General features: G+C 50.9%; 1 protein-coding gene across 1 annotated transcript; it reads left to right on the forward strand.

Annotated features, from left to right (window-relative positions):
• The first annotated feature begins 500 nt into the window (after positions 1-500).
• On the forward strand, positions 501-2,384 carry LOC145715433 (ubiquitin carboxyl-terminal hydrolase 17-like protein 6). Its single transcript, XM_081795443.1, has one exon. The coding sequence runs from the start codon at positions 777-779 to the stop codon at positions 2,382-2,384; it is 1,608 nt and encodes a 535-aa protein (XP_081651569.1). The 5' UTR covers positions 501-776.
• The last annotated feature ends 12,734 nt before the right edge of the window (positions 2,385-15,118 follow it).

The raw sequence follows: 15,118 nt of genomic DNA on the forward strand, positions 1-15,118 counted from the left end.
GCTAGGAATACCAGTGACAATTTGGCAAATGATGGGTTTAGGATTTGTTCTCCTATTGGGAAGGGAGCTACAAAATGAAGAAAGCATTTACAAAGCCCGAAACCAGGCAAAGGATATTTCTTGGGACAATTTCTCGGCCACCCCTTGGTAGACAGACGTGTTTCAAAGGACCTTCGTGATAGTTGTATACACGGATCCTATGGAGACAGTTCAGGAGTTTTAGAATCAAATCCATGGACAGTCATCATTCCAGAATAATTTGCTGGTGTCCCATGCATTCTGGCTGACGGAGAGGAGGTGCTCCTACATGATACCAGAGCTCAATCGGTAAAATGATTTCCATAGCCTAACAAATTCATGGCCGTCATTCCTTGACACTTTGTGTTATCTAAAAGCAAAGTGGATACTCAAAAGAGGATTTCCTCTAGGTTGGAAATGCTCAAGTCCGTCTGTCCAGAGAGGGAGCAATGGAAATGAGGGAGGTGGAGAAAGTGGTGAAACGTGTGTGTGTGTGTGTGTGTGTGTGTGTGTGTGTGCCTCTTGAGGAGGGAGGGGCAGGAGGAAGGCTGGGCTGAGTGGTCTGTCTGCAGAAGAGTGGCCACACCCTAAGACCCTTCATCCAACTCCAGCTGGTGGCTGATTGGATGACGTGGTCCTAGTCAGGTGGGTGGGGCGAGCTTTACGAGGGCTGAGGAGAGGGCCACAGCTATCATTCTGAGACTGGCCTCCTGAGAGAAGCATCGCTCTGCAACGTGAGGCTCCACGTTTCAGGAGACATGGAGACGCCCTCTTCCCACTGCCCAGAGGAGTCTCAGTTCCATGTCTTTCCAAACCTCAAACCTTGCGGGTCAAATACGGGTGGTGCTGAAGGCCACAGAGGACCCACTCTGCCTGAGAAGCCGTCACCGTCATCGCACACACCCTGCGACCTGCCGAACGGTTGGGCTCCCGCGTCAATAGGTCTGCCCCCCGCAAAGAAACCCGTGAGTTGGAGGAGACCTTCTGTGGTTGGGGCCGGCCTGCAGAACCTGGGGAACACGTGCTATGCGAATGCGGCGCTGCAGTGTCTGACGTACACACCACCCCTCGCCGGCTACATGCTGTCCCAGGAGCACTCCCGAAGCTGTGGGAGGCAGCCATTCTGCGTGCTGTGTGCTCTGCAGGCTCACGTGACCCGGGCCCTCTGCCGTCCGGGAGATGTGATCCGGCCTCCGCCAAAACTGCTCGCTGCCTTCCACACACACAGGCAGGAGGATGCCCATGAGTTTCTGATGTTCACTCTGGATGCTATGCAGCAAGCGTGTTTGCGTGAGGACAAGCCTTCAGAGCCTCAGGCTCAGGACGCCACCCTCATCCGGCAAATCTTTGGCGGGTACTGGAGGTCTCAAATCCAGTGTCTCCACTGCCAGGGTGTCTCCAGCACTTTGGACCCTTACCTGGACATTAGCCTGGATATCAGGGCGGCTCAGAGTGTGAGCCAAGCTTTGCAACACTTGGTGAAGCCCGAACAGTTGGATGGTGAAAATGACTATCGTTGTAGTACTTGTCTCGACAAGGTACCCGCTTCCAAGACGTTGACTTTGCACACTTGCTCCAAGGTCCTGATGCTGGTATTGAAACGATTCTGCCATTTCACGGGCAGCAAACTGGCTAAGGAAGTGCAATATCCTGAGCGCCTTGACATGCGACGATACGTGTCTGGGCAGAACGGGGGGTCGCTGACTTATGTGCTCTATGCCGTGCTGGTGCACGCGGGCTGGAATTGTCACAGCGGACATTACTTCTGTTACATCAAAGCTGGGAACGGCCAGTGGTACAAAATGGATGATGCGAAGGTGACCGCCAGTGATGCGACGTCTGCCCTGAGCCAACATGCCTATGTCCTCTTTTACATCCAGAAGAGTGAATTGGAAAGAGACCGTGGGAGTGAGCCAGGTGCTGGGGAATCCACATCCCTCCAGGCTGACCACGCAGGCACGGCTGCGGCCCAAGGGGGGCCCGAAACCGACCCCGACATCGAGGTGCCACAATTGGAGGATCACGTGGAAGAGACACCACCGCCAGCAATCACGTTAGACCAGTGGAGATTCCTCCAAGAAAGCCACCGTCCCAAGTCCGAATTCAACCTCAGGAAATTAGAATTTGCCCTTCCCCCCGGTGCAGTCCTAATTCACCAGTCCAAATACAGAGACGAGATGGGAAAGGATCACCGTGAACCAAACATCTACCGGCTCAACAGTTCAGCCAGGGACATCCCACCTCAGAGCGCAACGGCCATTAACCGAGTCCCTTGTCTCCCAGGCAGAGCCAGAGCTACCAAGAGGAAGAACAAGAAGGGACAGAGGTCTCAGGAAGCAGTGCAGGGATCCCACTACAGGCCTTGAGATACACGCCTGCCCACGTGCACACTCACCCGCCCTCACTCACTACTCACTCACTCACTCACAGTCCCTTGTAGGCCATATTTTGTGTGTTGTAGGTGGGTGCGATCCAGACATGTGGAGGGACCATGAATCTGGCTGGATTCATGGGCTATGGCGTTCCAGTGGACCTGGAGAATCCTGAGCTTTAAGGCTGGCTGTCTGTAATGAGGTTATTGGAGAGGTGTGGATTATGCTGGGGACTCGCAAGGTTTCTCCCCTCCATCAGCACCGAGGATCATTGGGCACTCTCAGAGCCTGAAAGGGTCAGAGGGAGTGGCCAATGAGGCATGAAGGTGGAAACAAGGCAGAGCCCCGGGAGTCCCTGTGAAAATGCCTGGGACTCACGGTCCCATCATCCCATTCCCTACTCTCTGTGTATCGGTAAAGTCCATGTGCCCAAACATGTGCGTGTGGGGACTCTCGGTGATATCCCAACATGCACCGGCAGGGGAAGGAGTTTGAAACAATCTCAGTGCTTCCACACGGAGAAGTGGCAAATGACCAGGAAACGGGAAGAACTCTAGCTCTACGTGGGAGCAGACAGCCTTTTCAGGAATGTTTTGTGTCAGAAGGAGAGGAGCAGAAGGAAACACGAATTCATAACTGTGCAAAGTGTTTCCTTGTATACATAATCTATTTTGTAAAGTCTCCACATGTTCATGTGAACATTGGCTAATTGCCTGGAAATGGCAAAGAGCAAATAAATGCTTATTTCTCAGGAGACGGGTGGGTGGAGCCATCCTGGCCCATGTTCATTAGATTCGGTTCCCTTAACAATCCCCCTCCCATGAGGCTGCAGAGCAAATGGGGGAAAGGAACCTTCTCCCACCTCTTATTGCTCAGCCACCAAGCAGCTCTACCTTGTTCCGCAGAGTTGACCACCATCCCCCCATCGGACAATCTCCTCCACAAGGGAGGAGGCTCAGGGATTTCTGGTCAGTTGCATTGCAATCTTGGTCCTCGGTTGTACACCTCAGAAAAACAGTCTCAAGTGGACACCGAGGCAACAATGTGGTATTTCAGGTCAGGGTATGGATGGATGCTCTAAGTCACAACTGTATTTCATTTCTCAGGAGCGAGAGACTCACTAAATACATTGTTGAATGGGAATTAGTGCATCATCCTTCAATTCCCCCCAGGGGAGGGGGGCCATATAGGAGATCTCTGGTCGTTTGCCAATGGCACTGACAGGGTAAAGCCTGTTGTTGCTGCTGCTGCTGCTGCTGTTGTTGTTGTTGTTTCCAGTCTGCATTAAACATACATACCACACTTAGTGGGAACTAACGTCAGCATGTGAATTTTGTACAGGAAATCTTATTGAATTCTGGATGTTCAAATATCAGAGCCGATAGAGGAAAAATACTTTTTCTTCATCTACTTTTAAAATTTATTGGTCTGTTGTTTTCATGTTTTAAACATGAAATAAAACGTTTAAATAAACAGAGAGAGACACACACACAAAAACAGAGACAGAGTGTTGGCATGGGAGGGACAGAGAGAGAGAAACACAGAATCCAAAGCAGCTCCAGGCTCTGAGCTGTCAGCACAGAGCCCAACGTGGAGCTCAACCCCACGAACCATGAGATCCTGACCTGAGCTGAGGTTGGACACTCAACCGACTGAGGCACCCATTCCCCCCTCCATTTTCCAAATTGAAATCAAATTTAGTTAACATTGAGTGCAGTCTTGGTTTCAGGGGTGCAATTTAGGGCTTCGTCACTTACATGAAACACCCACTGCCAACCCCCACAGGAGCCCTCCATAACGCCCGTTGCAAAGGGAGCCCACCCACTCCTCCCCTCGAGCAACCCTCACTTTCTTCTCTACACTTAAGGGTTCTCCTGGGGCACGTGGGTGTCTCAGCCGGTGTGCACTCTGATTCCGTCAGCTCATGATCTAAGGCTTTGAGACTTCAAGCCCCGTGTCCGGCGCTGTGATGACAGCTCAGAGCCTGGAGCCTGCTCTGGATTCTGGGTGCACGCCTCTCTCTGACACTCCCCTCGTCATGCTCTGTATCTCTGTCTCTGTCTCTGTCTCTGTCTCTGTCTCTCTCTCTCTCTCTCTAAGATAAAGAGAAAACAAAATTTTTTGAAGAGTCTCCTATGGCTTGCCCCCCGCTGTGATTTTATCTTATTTTATTTATTCTTCGCTTGCCCTAGGTTCTTCTATTTTGTTTTTTATTCCACAGATGAGCGATGACATGGCACTTTCTCAGTCAAAGAGTTCGACAGGGCTAGCTGGATGTTAGATCTCAAAAGACATGCACACGTGAAATCTATCCTTCCTGTGGATTTGATTCTAAAGTGGGCAGAATCGTGGGTAAAGCGCAAACAGTGTATGTGCAACTGAGCCACGAAGGGAAAAGCCACAGAAAATAACCATGCTAGGTCATCCTGTAGAAATTTGGGGATCCAACTTTCTCTTCCTGGATTCAAACCTGAATATCACACGCACACACACACACACACACACGGACAATATTTGATCTGGATCTCAAGACGGCCTCCATAAGCATCCAGTCAGCTCCCCAGATGACTAGGACCAGCTCTTCCTGGGTGGCCGTGTGTCACGTGTTCCACCCACACATGATGAAGTCCACACCTCTGGCTCTGTAATCCGTGGGGGAGGTCACAAGAGGGAGTCTTGCACACTGCTCTCTGTCCAGCAGGGGGCGCCGCTGGCCAGCACGGGCATTGCCTAGACTTCCAGGAGGACCTGGCTTTGGGCACTTGCTCAGGCTGGCAGGTCGGAGTCTCCATGCCTTGCGCTGCAGCCTGAGCATTTCGTGGGGCATAAAGGCGACCATGAACATTTACAGAAGGTCTGGTGGGTCTAGGATTCCCTCCTTGTGACTTCACTTTGGCCGTGCTGGACCCTGGACTCTGAGCTAAAATAGACAACCTTGAGCTGCTCGGGCCACTGGTGACGATATATTTTCCAGGCATTCCAGGAACTTTTCTTTCAAAATATAAATCCAGTGAAGTCAAGACATTCAATTTTAAAAACTGTTGACAATTAGCAAAGAAGATTGCATATGGAAAACCAGGAGGTGGCCTCACGTGCGGTGATGTGGGAGCAATCATGGCAATGGGAACAGCGTTATTTGGTCTCGCCAAATCCAGCCAGCCTAATCTGGATTTCTCACGGAAAGCTTAATTCAGAGAAGTCACCCTGCAATTCCTAAGGGTATTGGTGACGATACAGAAAAGGCAGTGTGGGGGGAGGGGCCAAGATGGCAGAAGAGCATGGAAGTGTTCTTTGCGTCTTGCATCCATAACATGCAGCCACATCAACACAAAACCATCCTGCACGCCTCGAAAACTGATCTGAGGATTCACGCAACAGGTTGCCCAACCTGAACCACAGAACTCAGTGGGGACGAGGCGCAGAGAGGTGACCTGGGGAAGAGAGAAGCCACAGAGGGCAGGGAGCTGTTTTTGCCTGCAGAGAGAGGACGGAGACAGGGGCAGAATATGGGGAAAGCAATCCCCTCGCCCTCCCCTCCCCCCGCCAAAAGCAGCTGGGGAGGAAGTGGAAATGTGGAAAGAGCCACAGGCACTGAACCAAAAAGGGAGGAAGGAGAAAGGAGCGGGTTTCAATTCCATGAAGACTGTACAAACAGGGGGAGGGCAGAGTGCGAAACTCCGCATCTGATACCTGGCGGTGCTCTGGTCGGAAGGGCGAATCCCGAGAGCAGAGTGAAGACTGGAGGGGTGGAGGAGGGGTGTCTCGAACCACACGGAGAAAGGCGGTTCCCCTGCTGCGAGGACACGAGGTAGTCTGTGTGGCCACCCCAGCCGACCCCAGAGGTCCCAGCAGACCCCGGAGAACAGCCACATTCGCTGGTGCTGGAACAAGGTCGTTAAGGGGGAAGCCCGCTACCAGAGGTGTGTGGTGATTTTCCATAATCCTCGAAACGCTGCTGCTACACCATCGCGCGAACGTTTTCGGGCGCAGGCTGGCACCCAGCCTCAGTCTCTGGGCATCGGCAGCGGCACGGTGTTGCCGATGTTCCCGGGTGCGGCCGGCACCCGGCCACTGCTCGCTGAGACCCTGACGCAGAGGATCTGAGCAGGTCTCAGCCGCGGGCCCTCACAAGGGAGGGGTCGGGAAACACAGCCGCCTGGGAGGTAAATCCCACGAGGAAGGTGCCGCCTGGCAACCTGACGGCTGGGCCACGGACAGTGTAAAAGCGGCGAGTGGACAGAAGCCGGAGAGAAAGGACGGGGGTAGGATTGCTGGTCGCAGACAGCCGAGTTCAGATACTACAGACTGGGCACCTGAGTGACGCCAAGGGCTCCGCTCCCGCGCATGCGCATATGCACCTCCAAGCGCCCCAGCAATCCGCACTTGTAGGCTAGCTGCGCCATCTAGTGGAGAACAGAGCCGTGACACTTAGCACCGCCCAACTGGGCCAACCTGGCTCTTCAGGAACCCAAGTCTCTCCGCCTTCTGAGTGTATGGACTACAAAGTGCTTCATCCTTTGACTTCTAGGGGACAACAATGTAACTTCAATCGTATTTCAGTCTGTTCGCTGGTCCATCTCTTTTCTTGTCTTTTTCATTTCTTTTCTTTTTCATGAAGACAGAAAGAGAAAAAATATGTGGTTATTTTCCAGGGTTTAAAATAATTTCCTTGAGTTTTTGTCGACTATATTCGTTCAATTTTTTGTAAATGTGTCAAATTCCATTTGAATTCCATCATTTCAGTTTATCCTATTTCACTGTGTTCTTTTTTCCAAATTTTCCAACGGTTTCCTTTTTTTATGTTCTTTCCCTTCTTCCTCTAATCTATCAAGCCCATTTCAACAACCAGACCACAACTCACCTAGGATCTAGCACCATTTGGGTGATTCGTGTGTGTGTGTTGTTTCTTATTTTTTAGTTTTGAATTCTTTTATCTTATTCATTCCTTTCCTTCGGTCAAAAGGACGAAGCAACGGAATTCACCCCAACAGAAAGAGCAGGAAGAAAGGACAGCCAGGCCCTTAACCAACACAGATAGAAACAAGCAAGATGTTTGAACCAGAATTTAGAATCACGATACTAAGAACACCAGCTGGGGTCGAAAGTAGATGAGAATGCCTTTCTGCGGGGATAAACGAAGGCAAAGCTAGCCAGGATGAAATAAACAAGGCTACAAGCGAGCTGCGATCTGGAACAGATGCCACAGCGGCAAGGATGATAAGGCTGAGCAGGAAACCAGCGATAGAGGGGACAAAGCAATGGAGAATAACGAAGCAGAAGGAAAGAGGGAGACTAAAGCAAAAGAGCAGGATTTAAGAATTCGGGAACTCAGCGACTCATTGAAAAGGAATAACATCACAATCATAGGGGTCCCAGAAGACGAGGAGAGAGAAAAGGGGGTAGAAGGGTTATGTGAGCACATCACAGCAGAAAACTTTCCTAACCTGGGAAAGACACACAAAATCCAGGAAGCACAGAAGACTCCCATTAGATTCGACAACGTCCAACCATCAACAAGGCAGAGCCTAGTGGAGTTCACAAAATACTCAGGCAAGGAAAGAATCAGGAAAGCAGCAAGGGAAACAAAAGTCCTTCCCCTACAAGGGACGACTGACCACATTTGCAGCAGACCTATCCACAGAAACCTGGCAGCCCAGAAATGAGTGGCAGGCTATATTCATCGCACTGAATCCTAAAAGTATGCGGCCAAAACTTATTTGTCCAGCAAAGCTGTCATTCCAAATAGAAGTAGAGATGGAAAGTGTCCCAAGCAAAAATTAAAGGAGTTCCTGACCACTCCACCAGCCCTGCAAGACATTTGAAGGCGGACTCTCCCAGGGGACAAAAGACATAAAAGAAAAAAACAGACCACAGGCAGAAAACACTGGCAAGGATCAGCGAACACCACCAGCAACTCCTCCAACTCTACAAGCAACACAATGGCAATAACTTCATACCTTTCAGTACTCACTCCAAACGTCAATGGACTCAATGCTCCAATCAAAACACATAGGGTAACAGAATGGGTGAGAAAAGAAGATCGTCCATATGCTGCTTACAAGGGACCCACTTGAGACCTAAAGACGCCTTCAGATTGAAAGCAAGGGGATGGAAAACCATCTCTCAGGCTCATGGTTGGCAAAAGAAAGCAGGAGTAGCCATACTTATATCGGACAATCTAGACTTTAAAATAAAGACTCTAACGAGACACGTAGAAGGGCGTTATATCATAATTATTGGGTCTGTGCACCAAGAAGACCTCACGATTGTAAACATTTGTGCACCAAATGTGGTGCGCCCAAATAGATACATCAATGCATCACAAACATAAAGAAACTCATTGAGAATGATACCATACTAGGAGGGAACGTCAACACCCCACTTACAGCAACGGACAGCTCACCTAAACCCACAATCAACAAGGAAGCAATGGTTTTGAATGACACACTGGACCAGATGGACTTGACAGATATTGTCAGAACATTTCATCCTAAAGCAGGCAAATATACATTCTTCTCCAGTGCACACGGAACATTCTCCACAATAGATCACATACTGGGACACAAATCAGCCCTCAACAAGGACAAAAAGATCGACACCATATCGTGCATATTCTCAGACCACAATGCTATGAAACTCGAAATCACGACAAGAAACAATGTGGAAATGTAACAAATACTTGGAGACTAAAGAACACCCTACTTAAGAGTGAATGGGCTAACCAAGAAGTTAAAGAGGAAATTAAACAGTCCATGGAAGCAAAGGAGAACGGTAACACCACAGGCCAAAACCTCTGGGACGCAGCAAAGGGGGTCATTCGAGGGAAGTATATAGCAATCCAGGCCTTCCGAAAGAAAGAAGAAACGGCTCAGAGACACAACCTAACCGTTCACCTTAAAGTGTTGGAAAAAGAACAGCAAAGAAAACCCCAAACCGGCAGAGACAGGATATAATGCAGATTAGAGCAGAAATCAATGCTATGGAAACCAAAAAAAAAAAAAACAAAACAAAACAAAACACAAAAACAAACACAAGTACAAAAAGAAAACAAAACAAAACAAAACCAACGACACTAGAACGGATCAGTGAAACCAGAGCTGATTCGTTGAAAGAATTCACAAAATTGATAAATCCCTAGCCAGTTTGCTCAAAAAGAAAAAGGAAAGGACCCAAAGAAAGGCAATCAAGAATGAAAGAGGAGAGATCACAACCAACACAGCAGAAATACAAACAATACTACGAGAATATTGTGAGCAATTATACACCAATAAAATGGGCAATCTGGGAGAAATGGACAACTCCCAAGAAACATATAAACTACCAAAACTGAAACAGGAAGAAAGAAAATTTGAACAGACCAAAAGAAGTAAAGAAAATGAATTAGTAATCAAAAATCTCCCCCTCCCCCCACCCCCCACGAAAAGAAAAATACAGAGTCCAGGGCCAGACGGCTTTCCAGGGGAATTCTCCCAAACATTTAGAGAAGAGTTCACATCTATTCTCTTGAAGCTGCTCCAAAAGAGAGAAACGGAAGGAACACTTCCAAGCTCTTTCTACGAAGCCACTATTTCCTTGATTCCAAACCCAGACAGAGACCCCATGACGAAGGAGAACGATGGGCCCATTTCCCTGAGGAACATGGATGCAAAACTGCTCAACAAGTTGTCAGCCGATCGGATCCAACAGTAATATATCCAAAAAATGATTCGCCACGACCAGGTGGGATCTATACCTGGGATGGAGATCTGGTTCGATATGCACAAAACAATCAATGTGATTCATCACATCTAAGAAAAGAAAGGACAAGAACCACACGATCCTCTCAATCAATGCGGAGAAAGCATGGGACAAAATACAACATCCTATCTTGATACAAACCCTCAAGAAAGTAGGGCTAGAAGGACCATATAAGTCATATACGAAAGACCCAACGCGAATATCATCCCCCATGGGGAAAACCTGAGAGCTTTCCCCCTAAGGACAGGGACAAGACAGGGAGGTCCACTCTTGCCACTGTTATTCACCATCGCATTGGAAGCCTTAGCCTCAGCCATCAGACAACACAAAGAACTCAAAGGCCTCCAAATTGGCCGGGAGACGTCAAACGTTCCCTCTTGGTGGACGACATGATACTCCATATGGAAAACCCAAAAGATTCCACCACAAACTGCTAGAACTGATCCATGAATTCAGCAAAGTTGCAGGATGTGAAATCAATGCACAGAAACGGGCTGCATTCCGATACACCAATGATGAAGCAACAGGAAGAAAAATCAAGCATCGGTCCCATTGACAATTGCACCCAAAATCATAAAATACCTAGGAATAAATCTAACCAAAGAGATGAAAAACCTATACACTGACAACTACATGAAATTTTAGAAGACAGAAAACATAATGGAAAAAGATTCCACGCTCCTGGTTGGGAGGAACAAATATGGGTAAAATGTCAGTACCACCCAAAGCAATCGACATACTCCAAGCAACACCTATCCAAAGAACACCAGCACTCCTCGCAGAGCTGGAACAGACAATCCTAGAATTTGCATGGGCCCAGAAAAGACCCTGAAGAGCCAAAGCACTGTTGAAAAAGAAAGGAAAGCTCGATGCATCACAATCGCAGTCCTCAAGCTGTAATTGCACAGCTGTCATCATCAAGACAGTATGGTACTGGCACAAAAACGGACACTCAGCTCAAGAGAACAGAAATGGACCCACAAATGGATGGCCAACGACTCCTTGACAAAGCAGGAAAGAATATCCAATGGAATAAAGACAGTCTCTTCAACAAGCGGTGCTGGGAAAACTGGACAGCGACATGCAGAAAAAGGAACCCGCACCACTTTCTGACACCGTACACATAAAGAAACTCAAAAGGGAGGAACGTCCTAAGTGTAAGACAGGAAGCCATCAAAACCCTCGAGGAGAAAGCAGGGAAAAGCCTCTGTGATCTGGGCCACAGCAACTTCTTACTCAACGCGTCTCCGGAGGCAAGGGAAACAAAAGGAAAAACGACCTATTGAGAACTCATCCAAAGAAAACTCTCCTGCGCCGTGAAGGAAACAGATCAGCTACACTAACAAATCAGCTCAATCATCAATGGTAGAAGATATTTGCAAACGACACATCAGAGAAAGGCTCAGTAGACAAATCGATAAAGAACTGATCACACTCAACAGCCAAAAACCAACGAATCCAGCGAAGAAATGGGCAAAAGTCATGAATAGACACTGCTCCAGGAAGACATCCAGATGGTCAACTGACACATGAAAAAATGCTCAACCTCACTCATCACCAGGGAAATCCATATCAAGATCACAATGAGCTACCACTTCACACATAATGTGTCATAATGGCTAACATTAACAAGTCAGGCAACAACCGATGTTGGCCAGGGTGCGGAGCAACAGGATCTCTTTTGCACTGCTGGTGGGAATGCAAACTGGCGCCGCCACTCTGGAAAACAGCATGGAGGTTCCTCAAAAAACTGAAAGCACAGCGACCCTACAAGCCAGCAATTGCACGACTAGGTATTTATCCAAGGGATATGGGTGTGCTGTTTCCAAGGGGCACCTGCACCCAAACGCCCCCAAAAGCTTCCAGCAGCACTATCAACAATAGCCAAAGGATGGAAAGAGCCCGAATGTCCATAGATGCATGGAATGGAAAAAGAAGAGGTGGCACATAGAGATACAATGGAACATTACGAGGCGATCGAAAGGAAAAACAGGGTGCCATTCGCAACGATGTGGCTACAAGGAGAGGGTATTCTCCTCAGCGAAATGAGTCAGAGAAAGACAACTATCACATGACTTCACTCATATGAAGGCTCTAAGGTGCAAAACAGATGAGCATCAGGGAAGGGAAGGAAAAATAATATAAAAACAGGGAGGGGTACAAAACCAAGCAGGGAGGGGGCCAACGGATATTTGAAGAACAGGGAAAGGTGTGCTTGTGCCCTGGCCTCGCCCGCCCCCTCCCCCGCCCCCACTCTCTGGGGGCTTCTCCCTGGGGAGTGGTCCTGAGAGTGTCCGGCACCAGGCTGGCCCCGTGGAGCCACGGCCTGGAAGCGAGGCCAAGCCAACGGAGGTTTGAGAGCACTGGGAAAGGGTGTGGGCACGGGTGTGGCAGGGGTAAGGATGCTGCGTGTAAGGGTGGGGCCGGGGTATGGTGCCATGGAGTGAGGAGGCCAGGCAGAGGCTGAAGGAAGCGGTGGGCGGGGCTGGAGGGCACCAGGTTGGGGGAGGGCCCTGCCTTGAGGGCAGTGGACAGAGGCCACAGGAGCAGCCTCCCGGAGAAGATAGGAAAGGCCAAAGAAAAGCGCACACGACGCGCAATACACGCCAATGTTCAAGGAGGGAAACCATCCAGGGTGCCCACGGCACTGCCGACGCAGGCCCTCCACCTCGGCCAGTGGGGCCGCTAGCTTTTGCACTGCTGTGGGAGAAAGGTGCTCGCTTGCATGACACTCAGGAATGCCCCGCCGATGGGGTTGCACCTTGTCCCTTGGGTCTGGCCCTTCGGGATCCCAAAGACATCTCCCTGACACAGTGTCCGTGGCTGAGGCCAGCCAGGCCAGGCCAGGAGAAACGGTGGCAATCACACCAACATCCCCCAATGGGAGCAAAAGCGAAACAGAACGTCCGAGTTGATGGGCAACAACAAAGAGCCCCAAACGAGGGGCGTCGGACACAGGGAGCGCCCCCCCCCCCCCCGCGTCAACACAGGGACTTGTCAGGAACAGCGACTTGGGTCACGAGACCAAGTGCCAAGGCAGCTGGTTCCCAGGGGACACGGGACATAGGATCCCATTCCTCCGAAGGTCCCAGCAAGCGCAGTCACCGCCCTAGAGACAGAAAGGGGAACGGGGAGGGCAGGGCAGGGTGTGGAGTGAAGGGACACTGCAAATAGCTCATGGACACACCGCTCCCGTTGGGAAAGGGAGAAGCTTGGACACGGAGGACGCCGAAGGGGCCCCCAACCACAGGAACGTACGTGAGGCCAGGGGCCCCGCAAGCTTCCCTGGAGGCCCACGAGAAACACCAGTTTACGAATGAAACAGGCATGCACACACGAGTCTCTTTTTCCAAGGGTGAAGATGTGTTCTGAAACGTCTATCTCCACATGCATGCATACCAGTTACAACGGCAAGAAATCGCTAAACCTCCAGGATTCGTTCCTAGTGTGGAGACGTGAGGAGCACCAAGGTGATGGGCTGCCTGGGATTAAAGTGCCCGAGAGGTCACGTGACCTTGGGCGGGTCTAAGAGTCCGGGAAGGAAGGAAGTGTCCCTCACTGACCGTCCCTCGGGCACGCCGGACGGACGCTGAGTCTCCGCCACGGCAGTCCGCCTGCCACCCGCCGCTCTGGACGTCTCGGTGTCTCCTGACACACAGGAGGAGCACGTTGGCGTTTCAGGTGGGTTGGGACGATGTGGGGCTCACACGAGCTGGCACGGAAGTGGGACAGGGAGGAAATGGAGGTTGTGATGCGCCTCGACTCACCAGGTGAAGGACGCTTTAGTGTTGAAGACGAGTGTGAGAACAGAGACTGAGGAAAGGCGTGGCTCTCGGTGTTCCTGAGCACATGAGGTTCTGCTTCCAAAGGAACTGAACCCCAGAGTCGGACTGGTGTGAGGGCGTGCGGGAGCAGTGACAGCATCCTGCTCCATGTCGCCGTGGGGCCTGAGAGCCTAAGGAATTTTCTTGTTCACCCGAATTTCACGGCAAATACTCATTTGCCACGGCTGACACGTGAGTTCAGCGTGGGGCCCCGTCAAGGCCACATGAAAGGAAAGGGTTCAGGCCCTGCGTGGGGAAGCTTCCAGTCGAGTCGAGCAGAAACGAAACGTTTTCATTGACTTTGTCTTTGAGGGTGGTTTCTCTGGGGGTCAAGTAGGAGAGGTACATTCTGGAGAGGCAAGCATCCTTCTCGGTGCACATGCAACCCTGGGTGCCACAGGGAGTATCGCCGTAGCGTGGATTGCGGTGTCCGTGGGGGCCAGGACTTTGTGTGTGGTCTTCCTTCCGGAGGGCCCTGGGAGAGACTTCCCGAAAGTCTCTCCGGTGAGTCACGCAAGACCACCTCCACGGCCTTGCCTGAGGGTGCCGTCCTGCGGGTGGGTCCACGGGAGAGCGTGTAGAACATGCAGGAGGGAGAGGTCCCACCTCCCAGGTGAGGACCGTGTCTGACCTGGTGGGCATGACGCCCCCTCGTGCCCGCTGGGGGAGGAAGGTTCATGAAGGAGTCGTTGTGTCTGTGGGAATGACTCTCCTTTTCCCATTGACTCAGCAAGTCCAGAAACCCATCTTCAAGCAAGGCTGACTTGACCCTTCAAGGAGATGGGGCAGATGGCGGGTGGGCACACCCAGCACGTACCTTCCAGACCCTTGAAAGCCCCAAACGGGAAGAGGCAACGGAGAGCAGCCATGGCGCCCAGGGTTCCCAGGCTAGAGGACGAGGATCCTCGGGTAAGTGGAGCCCTGGAGGCGTGGTGAACCAGTGGGTGGGTTGGAGGGGCTGGGTCGGGTGGGGGTGGGGGAGCCATGCCTCTGAAGCCGGGGATCGCACAGGACGAGGGAATGAAGACTCTGTGTCCGGAAGTCGGTCGTCCTTTCCTAGCCCACGGTGGCCTGCCTTGGCATCTCAGCAGCCTGCCCGTTGGGATAAGCTCCCTCGGCCGGAGGGTCACGTCCAGCCTGGTGTTTGTCCCCATCGTGGCGTGGGGC

Source organism: Panthera onca, chromosome B1 (genome assembly GCF_046562875.1).
Source record: "Panthera onca isolate mPanOnc1 chromosome B1, mPanOnc1 haplotype 2, whole genome shotgun sequence".
Classification (NCBI taxonomy): Eukaryota; Metazoa; Chordata; class Mammalia; order Carnivora; family Felidae; genus Panthera; species Panthera onca.